The sequence below is a fragment of the Chiroxiphia lanceolata genome, chromosome 3 (genome assembly GCF_009829145.1).
Source record: "Chiroxiphia lanceolata isolate bChiLan1 chromosome 3, bChiLan1.pri, whole genome shotgun sequence".
NCBI classification, from domain to species: Eukaryota; Metazoa; Chordata; class Aves; order Passeriformes; family Pipridae; genus Chiroxiphia; species Chiroxiphia lanceolata.
In genome coordinates this window covers 94,444,566-94,469,417 of record NC_045639.1, presented here as the reverse complement: position 1 = coordinate 94,469,417, position 24,852 = coordinate 94,444,566, and the positions used below count along the sequence as shown (strand labels likewise).

Genomic DNA, 24,852 nt, shown 5'->3' with positions numbered 1-24,852 from the left:
CAGCGAATGAGAACATTTAGTTCTAAATTAAAGTTGAAATGGGATGTTTTCCAGCAGGATAGTTTCATGGTGGTAATTCTGTTAAGTGTGACTAGATAATTAGCAAAATAATAATTAGGAATATTAAAAATAAATAAATAAATACAGATGATACAATTAATTTATCAAGAATTATCTTCATCTTCTTTGAACAAAGAAATGTTTTGTGTCTCTACAGTTTTACTGGAAATACTTCTAAGATAAAATACTACCATTTTTATTTTGGCTCTGAAAAAGATATATATTCTCTACATTAATCTTTTACCATAGTATTAAAATAAAAATTAAAAGAATTTTTAAAACTGTTCAGATTTTCAGCTTCTATAACTTCTTGCAAAATGGAACAAAGAGCTCCCACATTCTTTTTTACTGATGTATTTTAGCTACTTACTGACTGTATTTCTGTCTTTTTGCCTACTTTTTTACTGTTCAACTTGTGATTTATATTCTCCTCACCTCCACAAGTCCTCTCAAGAGCTCCTAAATGATGCAGCTGCTGGGTGGGACAGATGTACCCGATTTCTAGTAACACTCAGAGGATAAAAATGATTATTCGTTCATTAACGTTTCATACCCTATTTTTCAAAATTTACTTTCTCCACACCTTTTGGAGATTTTGGATCTTGCACAGCTCATCCAATAAATCAGACTTAGTACCTTTTACAAACACCACTGAAGCATTGCCCTCCAACTGCTAAAACTACTGGCTTAATTCCGTATATGAAGCTACATCGAATAGAAGTTTCTTTTTTTTTTTTAATAAAAGAAAAGAGAGTGAATGTTACTGTGTTGATAAAAAAACCTAGTAGTCATGCTATATTTTCAAAGTTTTTTTCTTCTTTAAAACATAGGCTAGGTTGACTATACCTATTAAATACAAAACAACACAACTTTCACTATATTACACACCAAAATGAGTGATTGAAAAATTCAAAGTAATTTCCCAGCTGTGGGTATAAAATCCAGTATACACACAACATGCAATATTCTATATTCTACATGGCTGTTTTTTTGTCAGGTTAAGTATTCTAAAACTAAGGCTGCCTTTGTTTAACACTGAGGACAGGAAACTCCAGGCTGTTGTGTACTTTTCTACCGCTCTATTTGACACAAATTCATGCTCTGGAAAAGGATCTTTGATTTTCTGAGTGGATTCTGCAAGGATCTGCTCTTGATCTATTTAGCCTCATTTCTTCATCCTCCCAGGCCCTTTAAATATCCGACAGGGCAGCTGGACTTGCTTTATACTGGTAAATGCTAAGCTGCATGGAATGAGAGTCCAAGAACAAAAATATAAAAATTCATCTCAGAAATGGGAAAAGAGACATTTGCTCCTGATTCTCACCCTTTCCAAAAGGGTGGTCTACAAAATTGCATCCCAAGATAAGGAGTTCCTTCGGTTCACTTGTCTGGAACCCTCTGCTATCTCTTTCAAAGGGGACCAGTTTTCATAGGATTCACTGGGTACAACTCCTCTACTATTTTTGCTAGAATTCCTGACAAAGTCTGATCACAAGAAATGTTGTTGCACTCAGTGTCACAGTTGGCAGGAGTAAGATTAGCCAGCTGTAACTTCATAAAACTCACAGAAAACACAAACTCTTATCATATCTATGCTTCCTTTCTATTTTACATCAGTTGGTTTGCATCCAAGCAGAATTCTTGAGGTATCTTCCAGTACATCACAAAAAACCCCCAGACACTGGATCAAATGACATAGGGACCAACACTGATGGTGGCAGGGAAATAACAAATGTCTGCTACTGTAACGCTTTTTTCCATTTCACAATTTCAGTTTGCAGCCATGAATATAATGCTATTTACAGAGGATCTGAACAAAAAATCAAGAATATTAAAAAAATCTGATATAATTTTCTGAAAAACTCAAAAAAATCAGTCACCTTATATTATCAAAGAGGAAGTTGTGATATTACAATTTGTAAGCACTTGCTCGGAACTGGGGTCTGGTAGCAGTTCTTGAGTCTTACAGACAATGAGAGTACTTTGTGGCTGGTACCTGAAGCTATCCATGTGCAACCTTGGATATAAGATGCTTGTTTTTAACAGTAAGGATAATTAGCCATTGGAACAGATTACAAAAGACTCTGAAGGACTGGAAAATGCTAAATCAGGGGTAATATAACATTTTTCTGAAAAAAATATGCTTCTCTTTGGGTGGAGAATTTTTATGGTTTCATTTACACAGGTCACAGTAGAATGGAAATGTCTTTTTCCTAAATATGAATTTCATATCTGTTACCTGAATTTATCAGATTATGGTATCTTAACAAAAGCGTGCAACAGTTCTTCATGAGAGGTGTGTAAAGACTACGGGTGGTTTGATCTGTCAAAAAGTGCAAGTAAGTTGCATAAAGATTTCTAAATAACAAAAAAAGTGCTCCTGTTCTATATATTCTGAATAAATGGGAAATTGTTATCATTCCTGAGAAGTAAAAGTTTCTGAAAGAATACCCATATTTGGAAAAAAATGATCTCCAAACTCTTTATAACATTTTCATATCAAACACGTAGTCTTTCAGTCTTCTGAGAAACATTAAAAACCTTATTTTTTTTAAAAATGATAGATTCTTTTTTGTTTAAAACAAAACAATTGGAGGTTTTTTGGCAAACAAAAAAAACATAAAAAATTTTTGTTAGTGTCTAAAATTTGACAATGACTTGAGTTTTTTTCCAGTATAGAGTCATTCAAAATGTGGATAAATCATAAATATAAACAAAACTTATTAATTCAGCTCTCAAGTCTACATAGATTTGCAGGGCTTAACTGCTACTTACTGTACACAGAAAAATTAACATTTTTAAAAGCTTCTTCTATCTCAATGGGATTGCAGTGGATTGTTTTCAAACACCACAGCTGAAGCAAACACACTACTCATGTTTTTTATTACCATATTTCTACCCAGGGGGCAGTGTGCTAATTCTAAATATTTATTGTGAAAAACCTGTACATCAGTTTCTAAGAAACCGAGATTCCTCTTAAAAGGTGCCCTCTGCAGAAGAGTTGAAACCCTCATCTTTAGAAACTCCCCTCATGAGTAGTGTCAAGTTCTGGAATCCCATACCTTCAGTGCTAAATACAAGATTTGCTACTTTGAAGTTTCATTCTTTCCACAACAATTAAGACAGAAAAAGAACTGGTAGAACGAAATCTTCTTATTTAGTCAGTCTTTAGGTCTAGGTTCCTTATCTTAACACTAGAAATTATGTTGTTACCCTTAGGATGTACCTAATAATTCACACCTCATTACAGCACAAATAAAGACACACATCCAATCTCAATTTGAAGAAATGAGGAGATGGAAAATTCAACTTCAGCTTTGAAATTTGCTAAAACAATAAAGACATTGTTTCTTTCAACTGTGGAAGCAGATTCTGTATCTTTGTCTTAACCGTAGCTTCCTGGCTTTGTAAAGCTAGGTATGATCCAGCATTTTCTCTGTTGGATGTATGTAAGTGCTCTAAACCTTTAGCTGTGAAACTGCTTTCAGATGAGACAAGCATCCATTCTTGAATCATCTTTAATTCTGTTTTAATTACAAACCACATTTTCAAATATCCTTTTAAACCTGTGAACAGTCTGTCTCCAGTGTTCTAATTTTGGTTTAATGCCGTTTTATGCACACCTCTTTAATATGCTTAACAAAGGAACTGTTCATTGCAATACTGTACTGAGAACCACGTGACAGGGATTCACATGAACGGCTCAAGTGTCCTCTTCCTCTGCTATCACTGCTGAGGTTATGAGGACAAGCAGTTTTCATATCAGTTGAATTCTTTCAATTTGTAAGTCTGTCATTGAGATGAAAGATAATATAAACACATAATTGCCTTGAAATGAAATTCACTGTATGTGAATTTCTTTTCTCTTCCTGCCTTTTTCTTTCTCAAAAATGCCTTCTTTAAGGATTCATCATGGCTGAACAAAAGAGAAATAAACTGGAATTTGGGAATTACATTAAAGTAATAAGTAGCACTTGTCCTAACATCTTCGAGGAGATAATATCAAAAAGATATTTTGCATCTTTTGAATAGTTCTAAGATATAGACTGACCATAAATGTTAAGTTTTGACCTCAGAAACAGAAAACAGTAATGGTTTTATTTAATACTTTCACCTTTTCTCTAAAAATGTATTTAAGTTTTTAGGAGTTTTTGCAGGAAAATTGCTGTCAATTCTGTCTATCTGTCTATCTATCTATCTGCATGTGTATGTGTGTGTGTATATTTGTGTGTATATATATATATTTGCATGTATGTATATATATGTAGATGTATATAATATATATATAATATAGATATAATATTATCTACCAAAATGGAATGCTATACTTTGCTCTATCAAAAATGACCATTTTTCAAAGGTAAATAAAAGAAATACTTTTTTCCATCAAAGACTGAAGGTGAGTAAATAGGGATGCTCACAGTCTTAAGTGATATATTCAAGTTAGCATTACATGTTTTGCAGGAGGAAGAGTTTTGAGCAATTCCTATGGTACAACTACTAGATAAATATTCTAGTTGTGAAGTGGTGGGGGTTTTTAAATAAAAATTATTCAAATTAATTTGTTATTTGAAAAAAAATCATGTGGTTAAACGAGACTGAAAGTAATTAATATAGTTCATAAATAATTTAAGAAGAAAAAGTAAAAGGTTTTCTCTACCTTAAATGTGTTCCCTCACAATACTTCATAAACTCAAATCATCTTTTTGTTAATGTTTGCACAATGTTGGAGGATATACTGCTATACTCTTACTACTATTACTGCTACTACTACTACTACTACTACTACTACTATTACTATTACTACTACTACTACTACTACTATTTTTTCTGACAGCACAAGAAAGATAAACATAAACCTTTAAAATACACTTGTTTTCCAGGTATGAAACCTACACTTTGACACTCATATTTTAGAGACTTTTTTCCCAATGAGGACTAAGGTCTGAATTTTAGAAACAGAAACACTAAAAGAATATTAATTTGATACAACATTCAGCATATGTTGCAGCTGAAAGAAGAGTTGAAAGAGTTGAAGCCAACTATATGAGAAATGAGGACCACAGTATTAGCAAAACTGCACAAATCTTGCCTGAAGATAATAGTTACCATGACATAACAACTCTATGAATAAAGCACATATAAGAACCAGATTTTAAAGTGGTCCTCCATTTGTGTTAATCGTGAGACATTCCTGGTTTTCCTTTAATATCCCAGATAATGCCCTCAACTTCTCATTTCAATATATGTAGCAGCAGTTCTACTGACCCGAGACTCTTTAAATGCACAACAGTAATTCAGTTTCAGAGCACGGTTAGAAATAAGAGTATTTGATGGCATAATTAAAAAGCTATGTCAACTTTTATGTACAAGTAGGTCAAACTAAAGATGGCATTCTTTATTCTTGAGTGTTTAACTTTGTAATATTAATGATATTTTTATGTACATGGAAAGATGACAAATGACAGTCCAGTAAATCTGCATATATGCTCTGCTACAATACATCCTACTTCTGTTTTGACAGCATTATACACTAATCATTGCTCTCAGTCAGCTAAAAAGGACAACTGTAGATTACTGTGACAATGTAACTAATTATGCAGTTTATGAACCTAATTCAAAGTTATTTGAATTAATTTACATGTTACTTCCTATATAGTTTGGGGGCAGGAATTGGTCCTGTCATTCCAATTTCAAAATAAGGGTGCAAAAATTAATATGTTCTAAACAAGGTGTGGCTTCTGCTTTGATATAGAACAGTAACTGAAATTGAACTTTTCTTTAAATACCTTATCCATAATTTCTAAAAGCTCTCAATACAAAATAAAACAATGTGCATGGTCTTCTCCAAATAAAGGTGATCACATATCTCTACATGGGATTTTGTATAAATTTAAAATTACAGCATTCCACAGTATTCCTCTGATCTTCACATAATATTTTACTACATTGTTTCTAATCAAAAGATTTTAATATTAGGGTAATATCATTTGAAAGAAATAAAATTTTTGCTTTCTGGTGAGTAAAACTTACATTTTTTTCTGTCCTTTCTACTTTTTTCAATAAAAGTGGATTGGAATAATTAGTCAATTTTATCAGCATACTGAATAGCTTTTCAGTTAATATATCCATCAGCATCCAATGTATAAAAAGTAATCATTAGTATTTCAGTTTTTATTTTAGATGGTTTACATTTGAAATTCTCACTCTTCATTGTGGTGTTGCTTATGTTTTCTTTTTATTCACAGCAAATTGCCTTTCCTGCTGGTTGTCCTCTCCCTTGCCTACTTGGGAGACTGGATAAACAGAACCAATATCTCACTGCTACACATCACGTCTAAACTTTCTCTGCTGTAACTACCGCTTTAAAACATCAGAGATACAAAATGGCACAGTATTTCCTAAGTGCAGACATCTGCAGAAAACCCATTAAGTCCAATCACTAGCCTACAGTGCAGGCATTAAAAAAAGAGTAGCCATCAATAAATGTGTTATTTAAATTCAATTTAACTTTCTTCTAGAGTCAAAGAAATAATCGATGCATTCTGTGTGCTAACTAAACAGAGCTACCAGGGGCCAAGGTATTTATTAACTGTAAAAAACAGTTCATTGACGGGTTTACTGTGAGCTGCTGTAGATCCCAGCACTAGTCTCAGCAGAAAAAAACATTCAACAAACTAATGGGTAGTTGGCCTCAAAAGCTTGCAGTGGAAATTCAGGAAGAGTTTTCTGGAGTAGTATGTGCGCTTTTGTGCATCTTGTTGGAAAGAAAACAACCCATACAACATAACAAAGTTGTTATGTACCATGTTTCAGCAGTTTTCAGAACATCCTGTAAAAAAATACAACAGACCTTTATTCACACTTGATTTTTACTTTTGAAAATTCTATTCTTCTCTTAAAAAAATTAAAATGTATTAAAAAACCCTATATATTTAAGAAAAGGGCAATAGCTAAAATTAAAAGTCCAATATATTTTAAATACAACAGTGCTTTAAAAAAAAGCCAGTTTGTAAATCACCACTTTCATCCTCATTGATCTTTAAGGGAAGAGAGACCACTACTCATACAGGCTGACTGCAATGGGTAGATACTGAATAAAAGCAAGGCATCTAATGATTCATAAATATATCTGAGAAAAGTTTCTAACCTGAATACACTGGTTAGAGCTATTTCATCATTAGAACATATTTCCTGAATTCAATGTCAAGAATTCTTTAAGAAAATGAAGCTAATGCTATGGATATTCTGGAACAATGCAACAGACCTCGTAGAAGGAAATTTTAGGAGCACTCAAAGCCCAGGGTTAGAAAATCCATTTAGAAAGATAAGCAATCTGAGTTCTCTGCTAATGTATTTAAAACTTGTCTACATAATTTTAAAATCTAGTGCTTTTCATGTTATTTTAAATGTGGTGGAAAATTATACTATAGGTCACAGTGCTTCCTTAAGTGAGTTCTCTCACTCTTATGTTTCTGTCAGTTTGTGATGTGCTATGAATTATGCTTTTTTACCTCTTCAGCACAGTAGGCTGTAAATTAATAGGTGTAAAGAAAGCAATAGTGTTCTGTGAATTAAGCATCAATTTACTGTCTCTGCACTTCTCACTTCATACACCACTCACACGTTGGTGTTAATAGCTAAGTGGTCTCTGTGTCTTTACAGCTATCACAGGCAAGAGTTTATATGAGTTTAGTCACTACTACTAGCATGAAGTATATTTACCATCATATTTATTTTAGGGTCCTTGCAAAATAAATAATAAATAAATAAATAAATAAAATAAAAAATCCTTGCAAAACCTTCAACATACTTTTATGCATACAAGTACCAATATATATTTATATATATTATTTAGCATGAAAATACTACAAGAGACAAGAAATATATTTTAGATATACTTTCTTTAAAATACAAGTCTAAGACAATCTTTGGCAAGATTTCCATAATAATCATGAACTAAACATATTTATTAACTGAACCTTAAATAGATTTGTCTTTGTATCAGGACTCTACAGTCTTCTTTTTATCAGATTAAACACAAGATTAACATATAACAGAAAGGAAAGCTGTGGTCCAAAAGGAAGAATAGGGAAGTGCTTTGTTGCATTTCTACCTGGAGCTCTCAGCAGAATTAGATGCCTATTTCAGCACTTGCCATCATTATATATGCCAGTATCTGGGTAAAGACCACAGGATACGGATAGAGCTGCTGTGTATTTACCAGGAAAGAAGAGCCCAGGCCAGGCTTCACTGCTGTCCTACGCAGCAAAGCTTAGTGTACCAAAACACTTCTGTTTGGAGGAGGAGGAAAGGAAAGCAAATATGCTTCCCAGGTCAAAGTGCCAACATTAGCAACAGTGTTATTCCCGTGGGTTTAGGATGTTTTTGTTCGCCCTGTGACAGCGGGACAGCTGAATCCAGTACACTTCCAGGCTATTTGCCATGTCACTCTGCAAAGACTCTTCTGACCAAGAATATCATATTCCCTTGCCCCTCCAAGGCAGCCCAAAGCTGATTCCAAAATGCTACCAAGTCTTTAAAGTTTGTCATATTATCCCTCAACATACCCAATCAAAATTCTTTTCATGTTAGATTCATTCTTGTCTCCTAACTCCCCAATTCAAAGCTCTTATTACCTCCAACATCTCCTTTCTTCCAGTTCAATGTCACCAATTCAGAGATCATGTATAAATTTGGATGTTACATTCCAGCTTATTTTTGAAACCGCTACTTGTACTCTTTGTCTTTCTCTTCATTATGGTCATTTTAGTAATTAGAATCTGAAGGTGCGTCATTACAACTAGCAGAGCTCATCTCCTTATATACTGCAGTATTTAGTATACATTTAAATAATAAACAAAAACCTCACATATGTTCTTCTGTATCAAAACAATTAAAAAAAAAAGTAAAAAAAGTTACCACTAGGATGCTGAAAAGAAAAGGAAGACAATGTCCAGGATGGTGGAAAGAAATACAACCCTGTCTTAAGATACCATTTTCTTTGCAGCTTTGTTTTCTTATCTGTAGTTAGGTTTCATCTTCTCTCCTATAGAAATGTTAGGCAGGGTGACCTGTTCGCTATCTGTCTCATCTACATTATTTTTTTTTCTTTCCATAGACTCCAAAGATACTGAACAGTGTTCACTGTATTTTCCTAAGTCTGCTAACAATTTAGTTACAACTGTGGCCTGCAGAAAATCCATTTTGGAACATGATAATTTTGATAAATATAGCCAAGTACAAGATATATCTCTGAAGATATCATCTTATTAATCCTTGTTATGGGAAAACTGTAGGAGTGAAAAAGCTGTTTATCTGCATATGTTTGAGCTTAGTGACTGCTATAAAAAAAAAAAAAAGAACTGGCTATAGACACGAAATTAAAACATGCTATTTCCCACTCAGGGAATTTTAAAAGACTCTAGAAAGCAATACTCTAAGAACTACAGTACACCAGTTACCTGTATGACATGTTTAGTATACATAGCTGGTATCCTTGCAAAACACTCTGACAATTTTATTTCTAAATTCCCTAATCCATGAGTGGGATAATCCATTCTGAGACTGTGCTTAACAACTGTGAGACCAGCGAGACATTCTCTCCAAGATTACGGAACTCCACAGGTACTCAAGTTCAGCACATTGTTTGAAAACTTTTAATACACCATTTTGACTATGACTAAACCATGTAGTCGATTTCTGTTTTTTAACCCTTATCTACCAGAAATCAAGATCAATTATGATTTGTCCTTGCTTGTCTGGTATACATTTAAAAAGATTTTAAGCTTAAACCATTGAACATGGCAGGAAATGCTGAGAGAGGATGCAGAAGTTTTCTGGACATGTTGATGGAAGAGGAGGGAAGGGAATAGGGGAAGCATAGGTGTTGGCAACAGAAAAAACTAGGAGAAACCAGAAGAGACAAGCATCAGTACCAAAGGCAGCAACTCACAGGACTCAGAAGCTGGGGAAAAGATGTATTCCACTGAGCCTTTTAAAAAGACATGGTGTTTGCCAGATTTTTTATTTGGGGGATTTTTTTGTCATTTATTCAGTTTGCAATATGGAAATGCCTTCTGATGATGTGTGCTGTAGCAAGAGTCTGAACAAATGATACACGGAAGAAATCTGTTAGCAAAAATGTATTTCATTAACTGAACTTTAATTCTAATCAGGTAAATAAACATAATATGAATTGAAAATATTTAATATTCTATCATGATCAGAGTATTTTTCAGTCTTAAAAATCTCTTCGTACAGACACACGTGCTACATTTGTCACTCACCTTCCAATGTATCTTGGGGTTTGGAACTGAATAATGTTCTATGTTAAATCAATTGTGAAAGCTTTTGTGTTGCTGTATTTGACAGGCTGGTTTCAAGTGCTAGACATCATTAATGATGATTTTCAAATGGGATATATTATGCAATTTTTTACATAGTAACTGAAAACTTTGCAATATGAAACTCAATGGAAAGAATTTGAAGGTAACTATGCAACTTGTTTGCAAAAAAAAAATTAAAATGAAATGTGTTTCATGGTAGATCTGATGGACAGGTAATAGGGGAAGTCCAGTTAAAAGCTGAAGAAAAGTAAGACCTTCCAAAAACTAGAAATAGAATCCTTTACCAGTAATTCCAAGACAAGCATATGACTTTACAGAGTTTCACTAGTGACAAAAAAAGGGACGGTGATCAGAATATCTCTAAAGAGGCTAAAACAAACAAGTAATTACACATAAATTAATAAAAATCTAATAGTGTTCTCAAAGGAAAAAGATGGAATCTAACTGCCTTCCTTTTGTTGCATGGCCATGACATATCCTTTCTCACTTGACGTAGAAGGAAATGAAAATGGTACCTTATGTTGCCACAGGTATGCCACTAAGCCTTTTTCTGGTGTAGAACAACCACCTTATTGAAGGCGCATCCACAAGCGACAGTAAACCAATAGATGGTGCTCTTTAGCTGTCTAATTATGTAATTCTGAACTAAACATTCAGCTCATATGTCTGGATCTACTGCCATACGTGTCTATCAAAAAGGTGATTTAGACCACTCCATTATCTCATGCATTACTCTGCTATAGACCTCTCACGAAAAGGGTGGTAATTAGGATTAAGACCGATATCTATATACAGGACAGAAAACATGCAGATCGAAATCCTACTATTTTGATATGTATCTCAGTCTTTGAGCTGGTGTATTTATCTAAGAAACACAAAATAGCATCCAGCTGCTATAAGAATTATTCATTAACACAAATAAAAAGCGAGTTTCGTATGACTCCAAGTATTAATGTCTAATTGCCAGGATTATAGCAATTCATTATTGCTGCTTCCAAATCACTCTCGCATCCACGTACATTTTTATGGTCTTTCATCAGGATATTGAGGTAATTTATAAGGAAGTCAGAATAATCTTAAAGGTATTTTTAAATAGTATTAGGAAATTAATTTAGACTAAAAAGTACAAAGTGTAGTTCACTCTTCAGCACTGGTAAATACTGAAAAAAATGAGAAGGATAATAATTTTGGGTTTAAATTGAAGCACAGTAAGATACAATTCGCATTATAAGGTAAAAGAGGAAAAAAATAATTTTTGAATGAAATTTTTTCTGTAGTAAGGTTTCAAGTTAAAAAAGAATTGCAGAATTATTCCTAGTATCATAATCACTTTTCCTGCACAATGTAACCCTCTGAGATAATTTGATGATCTTGTAAAAATTATGGCAAAGTCACATTTACATGAAAAAACCTGAGCTGGGCTAATCTATGCCCCTGTGAATTGCCCAGCTTTACCTAACATGTAAATAATAATAATAAAATCCCATGCCTGCCTCAAGAAGTCGTGTTGGGAAAGACTAAGAGATTTTCAATAGGATGCTTTCCCTAAGTAATATATTCCTGGCTTTACTTCAAAACTGTCTGGGGTTTTAAGATGCTCCTAAACACTATCTCTAGGTCCAACCTTGATTTAAATTTAAGTAGCATCTAACTTAAGCTGAAGTCTAAAGAGACGTGTTTGAAAGTATTTTAAAAGTGATATACCATGTGCAGAATTTATTTTTTTTTAAGTTCTAATAATCAACAACAGAGGAGATCTTCAGAATCAAAAGATGGACTTGGAGATGGACTCTAGATATAATAAAGAGGCAGTCTTTCTTTTATGCTCCCAGAAGAACTGTTTATGTGCTTACCAACTCAAAATAAATATATTTTACATGTATGTAACAGCAAATTAATCTAATTATTCAAATTCAAAAAGGTTTCTTTCATCTACAGTCTAACTGATAATACTTATACTTCCTTCACAGGTGAAAAAGCCTGTTCTGCCTTTTTCCCATTAATTTTGCAAACATTGATGTTCATCTTTTTATCCATGTTAACAGTTATATTGATTCAAAGCAGAATTATAAGTGTCGTCACCTGTAGGTGCATATCCATTCAAGATCCAGAGCTATATAACTGTTCTTTAATTAGGTAAAAACAAACCAAAACAAACAAAAAAAATTCAACCAACAAAGAAAACTTGAATGGCTTTAGACACTCTCATTGTATCATGGACATAAAATAAATAGTGAAGTAATGGCACTTGAATATTTTATAAACTTATTCCACTAGGATGGACTGTACAAATTATTTTAAAATTAGAAAAGGTAAACAAATTCCTTCTTCCTTTTCAATGCATTGGAAAACAAACCAATGATCAGCTATATAATATGGAATTAACTGAACATCTTAGAGAAGGTTTAAAAAGATGTAAAGCATATAAGTAATATAATATGTTTAATATTACTATTATATAGGAATAAGACATATAATCTATATAATTGTTATAATTAAAAGTCTCTTATATCCATATTTTATAGATACATCAGATTATCTCAGCGTTTAGATTCTACTTGCTCCAGCATTTCCATTGTTTTACTTAAAAAAAGTCAATCCAGTTTTTACTGCAATGTTAGAAGCTGGAACTGTTTCTAACCTTGTGGATATGTTTGGAGGGAGTAATCCAGACCTATTGCATCATACACTAAAATCACTAAAGAATCATCAGTCTGAAATTATTTTCTTCATTCTTATTCTCTTTCTAGCTTTTACAGTGCTCATATATGTGTCTTTCTATGTTCTTCACTAAGATAATATTAGGTTTATTTTACAACAAATATTCCTTTAAGTGAAAAAACAATCATAATTACCAAACCATGCTAATGGAATATGTGTCTTCTAATACAGAATAATGTATAAAGCTGTTGAATTGATGCCAGATACAATAAAAGGGAACAATTAGGAAAAACTCACATTTTAAGATGATGCACCTCTAGACCATTAGTTTTAAGTATGGAACAACTTCCCATTTAAACATACAGCTGATTTTAGCAGATTACAGCATGCACTACATTTAGCATGGCTCTAATGTCACTATGGTAACTGTTCTGGCTTAAATATAGCTGAATGTGTTGCTTCATTCCAAATTATCCAATAATCCTTTAAACATTTCTTGCAAAACTTCCCGTAGTTTCTCCAAGCTTCCTTCAGTGATCCTGTACTAATTCTGATACTATCCTGTATCAGTGATACTGTTTAATATTCATCAGTGACATTGGTCAGAGGGATCAAGTGCACCCTCCACAAGTTTGCTGATGACACCAAGATGTGTGGTGAGGTTGACACACCTGAGGGACATGATGCCACCCAGAGGTACCTGGATGAGCTTGACAAGTGGGTTCATGGGAAACTCAAGAGATTCAACAAGGCCAAGGGCAAGGTGATGCACCAGAGTCCAGGCAACCCCTGGTATCACCACAGGCTGGGGGATGAACGGACTGAGAGCAGCCCTGTCAAGAAGGACTTGGGGCTGCCGGTGGTTGAAAAGCTGGATATAAGCTCTCAGTGTACACCCACAGCTCAGAAAGCCAATCGTTATGCTGAGCTGCAGCAAAACCAGTGTGGTCAGCAAGTCAAGGAAAGGGATTCTGTCCCTCTACTCTGCTCTCATAAGATCCCACTAGGAGTGCTGTGTCCAGCTCCATTTCAGCACAGGACAGACATAGACCTGTTAGAGCGAGTCTAGAGAAGGGCCACAAAAACAATCATAGAGATTCAACACCTCTACTATGAGGAAAGGCTGAAAGAGGCTGCTCAGTCTAAAGAAGAGAAGACTCTGTGAAGACCTCATTGCAGCCTTTCAGTACATGAAGGGGGCTTATAAGAAAGATGGGGACAAACTTTTTAGCAGATCCTGTTGCAATTGGGCAAGGCATAATGGTTTTAAACTAAAATAGGGTATATTCAGACTACATATAAAGAAGACTTTTCTTACAATGAGAGTGATGAAACACTGGCCCTGAGAGGTGGCAGATGCCCCATCCATGGAAACATTCAAGGTCAGGTTGGATGGAGCTCTCAGCAGCCTGATTCAGTCAAAGATGTCCTTGCTCACTGCAGAGCAGTATGACTAGATGACCTTTAAAGGTTTCTTCCAACCCAAACTATATTATGATTTTATGATCTTAGGAATTTATAATAAATCCATAGTTTTTAGCAATCAGAGTTTAGCATTATTAAGAAAATAAAATCTTCAACTCTAAAAAAAAACAAATATCAAAGGGAAACAAGCAAAATGTCGAGAAAAGCAGGAGAAATAAGATACCTATAATAAGGTACTTATTGTATCTCTGATTTCCAACATAACACTGATTATATTATTATATGAGATCAATGCAGAATGTTTCCACTGCTTTCTGCTCATATTCTTCTATCTCATCTATTACCAGAAATCTTTGGGAGAACAGATATGTATTTGTGACTGTAAATGTAAAGTTATACCTATATTTACATGTTTATTGTTCAATAACAGACCAATTTCTTGCAAAAAAGCACAAATATGTTATTAGATGTCTACTAGAGTCTCTTGCACAAAATGAAATGAATAGACTTTAATGCTCTGCAGAAAAATTGCATTAGTTCCTCCCCTTCAAGGTTTCAGCTTCTGGTCCTTAGAACCCCTAAGAAGGAAACATCAGCATTGATGATTATTGTGCAGGTCTGTGCATGAGAGAGAGGCAACGGGATACTCATGTACTGCACTTCAGACAGTCAGACATGAGCAATTAATTTGATACAAAGCTGCTTCACTGCCATTACACAACTTTTGGTCATTTGGAAATGCTAGAGAGTATTTCAGTGATATAGATCTACATGTATCTTCAAAACAAAGAATTTACATATTTGCCTAGTGTAGTTAACCACACATTTTTATTTGATAGTTTTTCAACAGATCAGATGCTACCTAGAACTTTACAATTATTAACATATGGCACTGTCTAGCCTGCTATGACATCAAAATAATAGTGAGATTGCTTTCTATCTCCAGAAAGGCATTCTGAAGACAATAACCATCAGTCATCTGTGAGCAGATCTGCATTTTTTCTAGGCTACATTTTATAGCAATGGTGCATATGTCAAGCACAAGACATTCTCAGAGATGAAAAGAATGAAAAACCTGCATATATAGCCTGCAGAGAAATCATAATACAAACTTCTCCAATTTAATCCATTTCCAATGACAGAACTATCATCTTTTACTCAGTACAGAGAATATAGATTTAGTATTATAATTACTAAGCCCTAATACTGCTAAGAAAACAGTTTTAACACCAGCTAACATAAGATGATAAAACTTTCATACATGAGCATATGCAGTAAGACTGAATTATAACCTGTTTAGAATAAGATGGCATTTATTAGATGTCTATATATTCCTGTTTTACTGTGAGGCTGCCTTTTGCTCACTAGTTTCATTGTTAGAGTACAGTATCACAATAAGCTGTTCAAGACACAACATCAGAAAATGTTCTAATACCAAGTTTAAATGTGTAATGTCAACAAATATAGCTCTTGAAGGCAGAGGAAATTGGTTTTTAGTTCTCAAAGGTGAAAGGGTCCAAAGAAAACGAGAAAATTACTAACAGGTAGAAAATATCTTAAATATCCTCTAATATCTTTCCAAAATAGGTACCAAAAATGAAAAAAAAAAAAAAAAGAAAACAATAAAATGAGATCTTTACAAGATCTCTGACTTACCATATTGATGGTGCTTCTGTTCCACTGATCTCTAAGAAGTCGTATCCTTCCTCCAGCTGGAAGTCAGTAAAGACCAAAGCAATGGTGTCTCCTGGTTCAGCCAATATGGTCCAGGTACAATCAGCATTATTTTCATACTCAGAAGGGAAGTGTGGACTTGAAATTGTTCCACTCGTTCCACGTAGTGTTCCTCCACAAGCTCCTTCAGCTGATGAACAGAATATGAAATACTAGTGAAACTGTGCTTTAAACAAATGAAACATTATCCTGGCTTCTACCATAGCAAACCCAGCTCTTCTCTTTGCATGAAGTACCCATAGAGTACCTATGTACACACAGAAACAAAATATTATCCAGGTGAATGCAACGTTTTCTGGCCTTTAAGTTGTAAAGGTTTTTGGTTTGGTTTTTTTTTTTACTTCTTTTCCTTGTTGATGTCACTTTAGCACCAGGCCAAACATGAATGAAGGTTAGCAGAGACACCTAGTATGAGCTGATTTGGAGAATCTGGCTCTGTGAAAGTGTGCACAGAACAGGCCTAAGAAAGAACTGGGCAAAAAATCACAGAAATACACTTTTTTCTCTGTGATACAAATTTAAAAATATTAAACATTTCTTTCTAAAGACCTCTCTCACTCATTTCTTATAACTATAAAAAAATGTAGAAAAAATATCCTTATAGATTTAAGTGAACTCCTAAACTAGAAAGCATTAATAAAACTATATTATCCTTTTTCAGATTTTTGTTCTGAATCAGGATGTTTACAGATGGTAAATGAATGCAGAAGGTTTTGTTGTCAAATGGATCTCCCCTCCATATATATTTTTAATGGTTATTAGCAAAATTTTAGAAAAATACAGAGCATAGGAGGATAAATTTTAAAAATATGCTGATTATTAGTAGTATTTGGAATTAAAACATACAATTAAAAATCCCCAAGAAAATATGTCATCCATACAATTCATTGGCATAAGAAATTAAAAATTCATCAAGTGGCTTTTGGTGTTGGACAACTGCCTATGAAAGCTAAAGCAATAGTAATTAAAAATATTTCTGCGTAGGTGAATGATCAGAAGAGAAGCATTTCATATTTATCTTTAGTTACTGCTATTATCGTTATATGCATCCTGTAAGTGCGTGTGGAGATTTGAAAACAAAGGACTAAGAAAGGTGCATAACACAAGGAACTTATAGTCTAATTAGGATAAAACTGAATAGCTAATTAAGACAACAGACAGGTAGCAGTAGAACTGCTCTTCTCAATCACAATTGAAAGCCTGTCGACGAAAGTGAGTTTTAAAGGAAGATTTGAAGGAAAAAGGATTCATGTGAATCAAAGGAAAAAGATCTACTCTCCTAAGAGATTTCTTTTTTTTTGGTGAAATCAGGCCATTTCTGTGATTCCTTCCTCAAAATTTGGCTTTTTATATGGTGCATATTGAAAGGACATGAGGAATGGAAGAGGTAAGGAAGTGAACATTAAAGAACCATGGATAGCCAAGGATCAGAGTCAAATTTCCTGGTGCATAATATATGCAAGGATTAAAATAATTTGAAATACTGTAAATCTATAATAAATCAGAAAGGAGAATCAACGTTTGTTATCCACTGATATCTGGAATTACTCTTTTTTCATGTCTTCTGTTGTGGTGGTTTTTTGTTTGTTTGTTTTTTTTCAATTGAATAGCTTTGTAATACTTCATTTTATATCATCATCCAGCCCAGCAAAGGAAAACAAATTAACTTCATGCATTCTGTGCCAGTACTTTTAAGTTTCATTTACTAAATCATAACAGTTCAACCTGTATTCTTGAAAGCCAGCAAGCAGACTTTTCCCATCCAGGGTAACCAGCAAGACATGCAAAATCCTAAGTCAGCCATAACTCTTTGGTACTATCTGCTCCTGTTAAATTTTGTTATGACAGCATTTTCAATTACACCATCTCCTACTGTGTTTATACTGACATTAAGTAACATGCTAGTGGTAATTACAATACTACTCACTGTTTCTGCTGCAGAGCCCTTGAATAAGCTTTGAGCTCTAAAGCTCCGAATTTTACAGCTGGCATGTAGTTTATTATTTCTGGCAATCACGTGCAAAATTCTAAATTTATACACTGTGCATTACCAATGAGAGCCAAAGGAACTCAGACTACTACAGATATATGCCCAGAGGGATGCATAGCTCTTTAATCTATTTATAACACCATTTTGAAGAGGTTTGCTAGAAACCAAGTTAGCCCAGAAATGAAAAGGAAACATCAGACAGCAGAAAACAACTTGAATGAAAGAGTTAGTGTTTTTTCTCTGACAGATGTGGATATGCAAGGGCAGCATCTGTTTGTGGGGGTTGCTTTTTTGTTTCTGATATATTTCCCATGTTCCATGAGCCTATATTTTGGGAATTTCCTTCATCATAAGTGGCACACAGGCCAAGGAAACCAGACTGTTGAATACTAAAGTATTCAAAAAATACTAAAAGTGCTTACTAAAAAAATACTAAAGTGCCTAAGAGTGAGCACAGGCAGGAAGGATGTGGCCACACTGCTCAGAGGGTAGGCAACAAACTGTCTGGACTTAGGCTGTGTTCACCAGGTGGTCCCAGAGCTAGTTGCTCTCCTTGGACTGACGGTCATTTTAGGCCATGGCCTTCCCTATGTTATGCTTTTGAGAGAGTGAGAACAGTGCTTGGGAATCTTATTGCATTGCTGTGCTTGGAGTAATTTGATAGCAGATAGTGCCTGAGGCTTCATGAATTCAAACTCTGTGTGATTTACAAATTGTAATTTAAAATGTGCAAGTAATTAATTCCAAACATTTATGGTTATTTTCAAGTTGTAAGCAACTGCACAAAATGCTGTTTGTATCAGCATAAATGACTACTTCAAGTATAAAGCTACAAACATTTGGATCTCTCAGTAGTCAGGAATTAAGTGCTCTGAATTTAGAGAATATGCATTTCATATAAAGTACACATGCAAAAACATATGGTTGGCACCACTTGACAAAAAATATGCATACTGTATAGATGTGTAGCTTGGATAAAACAGATAAACATATCCATCAAGTTTATGTACACAAAAAATCAAAAGTACCAATGAGGAACCATGGCAGTCAATGAAAAACTATTCATTTTTCTTCAAACTAGAAAGAGTAATTTCACCAAAAATAATAATCTGACAATTTTGGTAAAATGTGTTTTGCATAAATGAGATCTTACTACAAGTGAGATGCAAGCCTTGCTAAGCCTATAGCCAAGGATACAGTAACAATAAACCCAGTATCTTTAGAAACCTTCCCTTAAATTGGTTTAGATATCTTTTGAACATTCATTTTTACAAGACTTTCCTCTCCTCACCAAGCAAATGCTTTCCAGAATACACTGTTCTGCATTCTATATGTCTTTTTTTTATAAAAAAATAATAAAATCTTTAAGCAAGTAAAATAATGTTTATTGCCTTAGAAAAAACCCCCAAACTTTATACCTAGATAACCTTTCAAAACTAATTTAAAATCTGAATGTGAATGATTGGTACTTGCTATTCCACTTTATAATGAAAGGTCCTCATGTGAAAGATCATATTACCATGTTACTCTTGCAACATAACTGACAAAAATATAGTTCTGACTTAAAGCACAACCTTCATAGTAATAAAGTTTTTTTTCTTATGTCATTGGTAGTCATTTCCTTACCTCCTTATCACTAGCAACAGAATAGATGCAATTAAAAACTTCTGTGAGATTTTATAAATTGTCATCAAATGACATATTGTCATCTTGAGTCACATTTTATAAGTCTTATCAATTAAAGAAAATTGCAATTTTAAAGGGTTCTAAATAAACTATAACCATAAATTATTTATCATGCCTTATTAAAAGTATCATTGAAATAGTTCTTTCTTTATTGAGGCTGGAGATCAGTACCATGGAGAGAGATCTGGAGGTCGTGGTGGATGGTAAGTTGAATCTGAGTCAGTAGTGCCCTGGCAGCCAGGAGGGTCAACCGTGTCCTGGGGGGCATCAGGTAAAGCATCACCAGCTGGTTGATAGAGGAGATTGTCCCACTCTACACAGCTCTGGGATGCCCCACCTCAGGTACTGTGTGCAGTTTTGGATGTCTCAATATAAGGACATCAAATTATTAGAATGTGTGCAGAGAATGTTTTGAGGACGAGACTTAGGAGGAGAGTCTGAGGTTACTTGGCTTGTTCAGCCTGGAAAAGGCTGAGGAATGACCTTATCACAGTCCACATCTTACTCAAGGCAGGCAGCGGAGAGGGAGATGCTGATCTCCTTTCTCTGATGACCATCAATATGTCACAAGGGAACAGAATGATGATGTGTCAGAGGAAGCTCAGACTGGACATTAGAAGAGGGTTCTTCACTGACAGGATGGTCAGTCACTGGAACAGGCTCACCAGGTACCGAGCCTGTCGGAGTTCAAGGAGCATCTGGATGATGCTCCTAGTCATATGGTTTAATTTCAGGTAGTCCTGCAAGGACCAGGGGGTTGGAGTAAAGGGCCTGATGGACCCCTTCCAACTTGAGACATTCTATGATTTATTCAATTCCTTATTAAGTGCATTTTGCTGTAGTTCATTAATAAAAAAGTAGATAATTGTACCTCATTAAATAAAATTCTTCAGTACAGGGAACACATATAGGAAATAATCACGAATTATTACCTTCACAAACACATCCTTTGTGTATTTTGGAAACGTTTAATATGAGGAGATAGTTAAATGACTTTTTTAAAATAGGACTTTGAAATTACCGTTTTAAAATGTCTTACTGACAAAAAAACTAAAAACAAGCCATAGTATATCAACGACTAGTTTAAAAATAAATTTTAGCATGTCAGTGCCAACTGTCAAGCTGCTCAAATGCCAGATTCATAATGACCAAAATCATCACGAAGTGTTACAATGGTGTAGCATAAGCATTACACATTCATCAGATAACTAATTTACCTAATTTAGTTGCAACAGTCAGCCAGCTCTTTAACCAAAATATACACCTCTACTTGCTTATCTCCTTTACTATTGTAGACTTTTACAGACTTTATTTTAAATAGGTAAAAACCAACACCTATGCTTCTTTTCTCTGTTATAAAAAATAGAAACTTGTCAGAAGTTGTTGTTTGTTTTTTTCCTATCATCACTTGAATTCAGATGTACTGCATCCCAAATAAGTGCTCTAATCAGTTTGCCTTCCTTTCTCAATTTCTTCTATTGCTGTTGATCAACTTCACATAAATTAAATACTCATTTGACCATGTATCTAAGATTAATTTTATTTCTCTCTCCATGGTCGTCAAAGGGTACTTCAAAATAATTGAGACTGCTCTTTAAGTAGAATGGCATTTTTTTTGTTAAAATTTCAGAAATTATTGTGTTTTAGGAAAACAGGGTCTATTTCACATATATTAAATAATAAGATTTCTCACATCAAGTTAATATTATGTACAAAATAGAAACACACAAATTGTTGCAAGTTGTTTAAGGACCTATGGGCAACCGCTGCAGTTGTAGATGAACATTTTATCTTTGAGATGCCGGTGAGCTTGATCTAAATAGACTCCAGTAGGGTCATCCTGTAGTTATGGGTCCTGACAATATTGGACTCAGATGGGTAGTCTTGTACTGGTAATTTTTAATTTATAAATATTGTGCTTAATTTAGTAACCTTTAATTATTTATTCTATCATATCAGTTTATTATGTTATAAAGACCTAATTCCCCTCCATCCACTCTGGACAGGATATCTGATCTCATAGTCAACAAAGTTATAAATTTCAAATAATACAAAAATGGTGACGGACTAATGATTTGCTCACTTGGCAGAAAAGTTCATTTATTAACTGGTAGTTCGGACTTGAGCAAATTTAAAGTCAAAACTCCCACTTTGCCATATTTTTTATGAAAAAACTTGGTTTTTGGTTAAAAAGTTCAAAATTTAGTCAGCAGTAACCTCATACTCCCTCTTCCACAGAAATAAAAACATCAGTCTTCCGAATATCTTGTAAATATTATCTTCTTCTTCAATTAAGTATCCTAAGCTGTTTTCCAGTGATATGATTATCCTTCACTTGAGAGTATATTTTTAACACTGATAATGATCCCTTAAAGCAACAGTCTACAACAAATTAATCGTAAAGCCCTAATTCTTTGAGAACACATTAATGACTGTTGCAAATTTAACATTTTTTTCTTTTTTATAATTTGAAAAGTTAATCCAGTTATTCCCAGAAGTCTACATTCAGTTATCAAATCCTTCATCTTTTTATGACTGCCCCTGAGGTTTGTTTTTCATTTTTAGCAAATGAATCTTCCTCTGACATTAACTGTGCCTATGTTCCTAATGGTCAGACCGAAGGTTTGGGTTTTGTTCTTTGAATTTACTTCATCATTCTGGATACTTCTGCTATGTTTTCGTTGTACAATTCCATTGTCTCATATTTTCACTTGTTCCCATCTTCCGTGCACGTTATTTCACAGATCAACCTCTGATCTGGCATACTTTCATTTTTTTATCAGGTCCCTCCATACCTACTGACACATGCTAGAACAAGAACATCTAAACATAATTATATGTATGTGTAAATATATATGTATGCATATACATACACACACAGATATAAGAATGAATTCTTGTAGCTGCATCCATATCTCTGCTGGGTGTTATCTAGACTGTCCTGCCTTACTGTGTAAAAAAAATATACTGTATATTCTATCTATTTTTCCTGAAACTCTCCTCTGACTTCTTACTTTGCTAGCCACAATGAAGTTTTTTCCAAATTTCATCTCAGTGTAAACATTACAATAATTTAGATCATTCTAAAAGGGAACATAATTGCTCAGACAGGAATCGGCCATGTCACTCTAAAAATTAGATTTGGAAAATTATTCCAGTTTTACCATTTAATGTAGCATCAATAAGCAGAATTATTGTGAGATTTGGACATTTTTTCCTCTGCCTTAAACTTATAAAACCGTATATAGGAATAGTTGTGCTTTCAGAAGAATTCGTAAAAGGAAAACTAGAAACTCGATTTTGCTTAGGAAGCCTGCAAAGTGCCTTCTCAAGAGGGTTAGATGTTTGTTGGTTTTTTGCCCTTCTGCAGTGCAGAGGGGGTTGCAGAGAGAGCTGTGTTATCTCTCTCTGCCATGCCGGAGAGAGAGAACCTTAACAGCATGTACAGAGGCCTTGGGAAGGTGGGGGAGAAACAGAGGATACTTCAGGATACTTTAGGATTCTAAAGGCCCCGAAGAGGGCGGGAGCTTGCCTTTTTCTCCCTGGTTCCCAGTGTTTAACAGCACTGTGAGGTATTTGTAAGTTTTTTCATGTTCTGGCCTTCTGAATTAACTTTTGAATTCTTTCCACTGCCTTGGCATTTCTGGGGATACCTGCGTATTTTACTTTACATCATATTTGTCTAAATCCCAGAGGGTGAGAAGAAATTACATGAGAGAATTATTTGATGCCTTAGAAGGTATTGGTAACATCAAAACCATAACTTTTTCTTTGCTAGTTGTTTCAAAAATATCAGCTCTGAATCTCTGTATTCAGTTTATTTTAGTCTTCAGTGAATCATAGACTCTTCTTCCTTTCTCCCTTTATCTAGGAGTATCTTTTTATTTTATATATATATATATATATATGTAAAATATATTTTTTTCACCAAAATATTCCTGCAATAATATTTCTTAAATCTGAAACCTGATTAATTATTACTTATTCCTTTTGGACCTTTCCAACATATGATCTCTTTTACTGGTTTATCTTCTTTATTTTCCCTCCAATAATTGGATGTCTTTTTAATGATAATATATTACATGTTCTTCCCTTCACAGTTATTTTCATTGTGAGAAAAAGCTTACCATTGTAATATCACTAATCCAATTTGTATTCCTAATGTTAGCTTCATAAAAATCTTGACTCATGCAACTATAATCAACTAGGGATTCTCAAAATTACAGAGAATTGAGAACCTAATTATACAAAGTTCATTTAGAAGTAGTCACATATCATAAATCAGCTATTAGGGGAACTACTGAAGAGAATGAAATTAACTTTCAAAATGTTTCAGACTTGTACTGCACAGTATTTCAACCTCAAGACAAAGAAGGCAAATGTTTTGGGTGACACTATTATGGGAGCTGAGAATGAGACAACAAAGACCTTTTAATTATCAGGAAAAAAAAGTAAGAACAGGATTTAGGTGGGCCATTTATTCTCTCTGAATATTTTTGTAAGTCATGTATACACTTTTTTTGCAGAAACTCATGGTACTTTCTAATTATATTTTTATTACAGAAAAGTCCATATGGAAAAACAGGACTAAGTTTTAATAATTACCTTGTCTTTCAGGATTTACCTTTGAACTTTTCTCTGGGGATGTTTTCTATTTTGGGAGATCTGGGTTTTTTTATTGAAAGAAAAAAAATCAAACAAAAAAAAAGCAAATTTCCTGACAGTCAAATTTTCAAACTTTCTAAAATTGGCACTGACTGCTCATGTGATTTCTGGTCAGAGTTCATTCTAGGCCATCGATGAGTCTACTGCACAGTTCAGTTCTGCCACTCTCACTATAGCTATACTTTAAAAAGCAAACCTCTGAAACTGAGCAGCAGCCAAAGAAACAAAATGGCAGATACAAGAGCCAATGTTGTCATGCTGTTTACATGTCCCTTGAGGTTT

General features: G+C 34.1%; 1 protein-coding gene across 5 annotated transcripts in view; it reads right to left on the bottom strand.

Annotated features, from left to right (window-relative positions):
* Positions 1–24,852, bottom strand: part of CSMD1 (CUB and Sushi multiple domains 1) — a 1,084,078-nt gene that overhangs the window by 505,137 nt on the left and 554,089 nt on the right. For all 5 annotated transcript variants that reach the window (XM_032681799.1, XM_032681800.1, XM_032681801.1 and 2 more), the window contains one exon: positions 16,152–16,359. In XM_032681799.1, the coding sequence (XP_032537690.1) occupies positions 16,152–16,359 (208 nt within the window). The remainder of the gene's footprint in view (positions 1–16,151; positions 16,360–24,852) is intronic.